Source organism: Lacerta agilis, chromosome 13 (assembly GCF_009819535.1).
Source record: "Lacerta agilis isolate rLacAgi1 chromosome 13, rLacAgi1.pri, whole genome shotgun sequence".
NCBI lineage: Eukaryota > Metazoa > Chordata > Lepidosauria > Squamata > Lacertidae > Lacerta > Lacerta agilis.
The window spans coordinates 41,838,636-41,841,079 of record NC_046324.1 but is presented as its reverse complement, the minus strand read 5'-3'; the positions used below and the strand labels follow the sequence as shown (position 1 = coordinate 41,841,079).

The 2,444-nt window shown below is 50.5% G+C and overlaps 1 protein-coding gene across 1 annotated transcript; it reads left to right on the top strand.

Annotated features, from left to right (window-relative positions):
• The first annotated feature begins 990 nt into the window (after positions 1-990).
• BHLHA15 (basic helix-loop-helix family member a15) lies at positions 991-1,917 on the top strand. Its single transcript, XM_033167879.1, has one exon. The coding sequence runs from the start codon at positions 1,017-1,019 to the stop codon at positions 1,539-1,541; it is 525 nt and encodes a 174-aa protein (XP_033023770.1). The 5' UTR covers positions 991-1,016; the 3' UTR covers positions 1,542-1,917.
• Positions 1,918-2,444: the final 527 nt, after the last annotated feature.

Genomic DNA, 2,444 nt, shown 5'->3' with positions numbered 1-2,444 from the left:
TTGTAAACTAGCTTTGATATTTTTTACAGATACCGGTTTATAAATAACAAATAATACAAAAGGAATATACAATAAAAGTACACACACACATCCACACACAAATATGTGACTCCCCACTTATGTGGGGGTTACGTTCCAGGCCACTACGTATAAGTGAAATGCACGTAAGTGGGGACCCCCCTGGAGACACCTTCACACAGGAGTGCCAGCATGGCCCAGCGACCGTGGGTGCCCGGGGCTGTGGGTGCCATGCAGTGTGCATGGCCCTGGCACAGAAATTTGTGGGTGCCCTCCCCTTCATGGGGAATTTTGTGGGAGCTTGGGCACCCAGGGCCTCAGAGAGTTGGCACCTATGCCATCATGGCTCACAAGGAGACTCCAGAGCCCGAAGAGGACATCTTCGTGCTCCAGAGGGTGTCTCCTTGCAAATCGGAGGCTCAACAGGGCTTTGTTGAGGCTTCTCAGCTGATGTGCAGGAAAGCGGTGGCTGCTGCGCTAACCCACGTGTCAGCTGTTAGGCAGGGAGGCTGAGCAGCCTCAGCAAAGTCCTGCTGCGCCTCCGGCTTGTGAAGAGACCCTTCCCAGAGCCTGAAGAGGCCATCTTCTTCAGGCACTGGGGAGGGTCTGTTCGTGAGCTACAGACTTTCCAGCTCTTTCATGCCATTTCCGGGTCCCCCGTGCCATGCATGTGTGCAGTCAGGCACAAGTAGAGAGGTGTGCAATAAATGCAGCCTACCCACCCACATTTTTACATTCCAAAAGCCAGGTCCACCCTTGCTGCCTGAAGTGACAGTTCCTTCCACCAAACTCAGGACACCACTGCCTCTATATCCTGAATATATAAACCAGACAGACCCCTGTTAGGTGACATCTGATGAAAATGCATTTTCCGTCTCTGTCGGCAACCAATTTAGTGTCTTTTTTTAAAACAGCCCTTTGGTTGGTGCCAGAAACATCTTCCACAAGGAAATAAACGCAAAAGATCTGGGATCCGGTTTCCTGGCCCCGAGCTGGCGATGAAGGCCAAAAGCAAAGGTGTGAAACGTCGGCACGCGATCCCTGAGGACACCTTGCGTCAAGAGCCAGCCCCCGGCGAGGAAGAACTTGGGAAATGCTTGCGGCGCAAAGAGAAGAGGAACAAAGAGGGCCAGAAGAGCTCTTCCAGGCCCGCGAAACTGCCTTGGGGAGGTAGCAAAGACAGGCGCTTGCGGAGGCTGGAGAGCAACGAGCGGGAGAGGCAGCGCATGCACAAGCTCAACGCCGCCTTCCAGGCCTTGCGGGAGGTCATCCCCCATGTGAGGGCGGAGAACAAGCTCTCCAAAATCGAGACCCTCACCTTGGCCAAGAACTATATTAAGTCTCTCACCTCGACGATCCTCCGGATGTCCAACGGGCACATCCCTGCTGCCGAGGCCCCCGGTTCGGGGAACAGATCCAAACTGTATGAACACTATCAGCAGCATTGCGGGGAAGACGATGATCCTGCGGGGCAGCTGCAGAAGTACTCCACCCAGATCCACAGCTTCAGGCAAGGCAGCTAGAGGGTAGACAAGGGTCTTCCCTGTGGTTGTGTGTTCCTGTTCCCCGGGGAAGCCCCCAAAGGGTCAACCAACAGCGTGGCTAAAGGATTTAGAGAAGGCTGTGTTTGCGCCCCTTTGTTTGTTTGAAAAGACCTGTGAATTCACACCGAACAATTCTGAGGCTGGATTATGCAATGGACAAGTGGGTTCTGCAACCAAACACATTGCAAGACGAAAGGTCTCCTGTTCTCCTCCAGAACGCCACAAAACTTGCCACCACCTCCATTCGCAGATATTCTTTGTTTTTCTTTTCTAACTAAAATTCTGCGGCTTTTGAACATACTCAGCCCTCATTGGGGTATAATTTTTGGGGTGGTGGGAGGTGGTCCCATTCAGGGGGTTTGCGCTCTCTCTCTCTCTCTCTCTCTCTCTCTCTCTCTCTCTCTCTCTCTCTCTCTCTATATATATATATATATATATATATATATATATATATATATATTTGCATTTCAGCAAACCTTCTGAGCATGCTGACACACAAACATTTGGTGGCATCATGTTTACCGTGCCGTGGTTCTGTTTTGGTAGTATTTTCATCTGCAGCCACTAACTGAGTTTGCCCTTAGAGGGAGTGTTTTCTAAATGCCTTAGGCACATCCAGAACTTTCCATCTGTCCTGGAAACTGTAGCAAAGACCCAAATCTGGTGTAAATACAAGAGAAGCGGCTATATCAGGTTAGGAACTGCGTGTGCAGTGGACATTTGAGGTTGCAGTTCATAGTATCATAGAATTATAGGGTCGGATGGGACTCCAGCAGTCATCTAGTCCAACCCTCTACACTGCGAGTATCACAGCTTAAGAAATCCCAGACAGATGGCTGAATTAAAACTTCCAGTGAAGGCAAAGCTACCACCTTCCAGTTG

What these genes read in the sequence shown, in the direction of transcription:
- BHLHA15 (XM_033167879.1), top strand. Translation starts at nt 1,017, where the DNA reads ATGAAGGCCAAAAGCAAAGGTGTGAAACGTCGGCACGCGATCCCTGAG.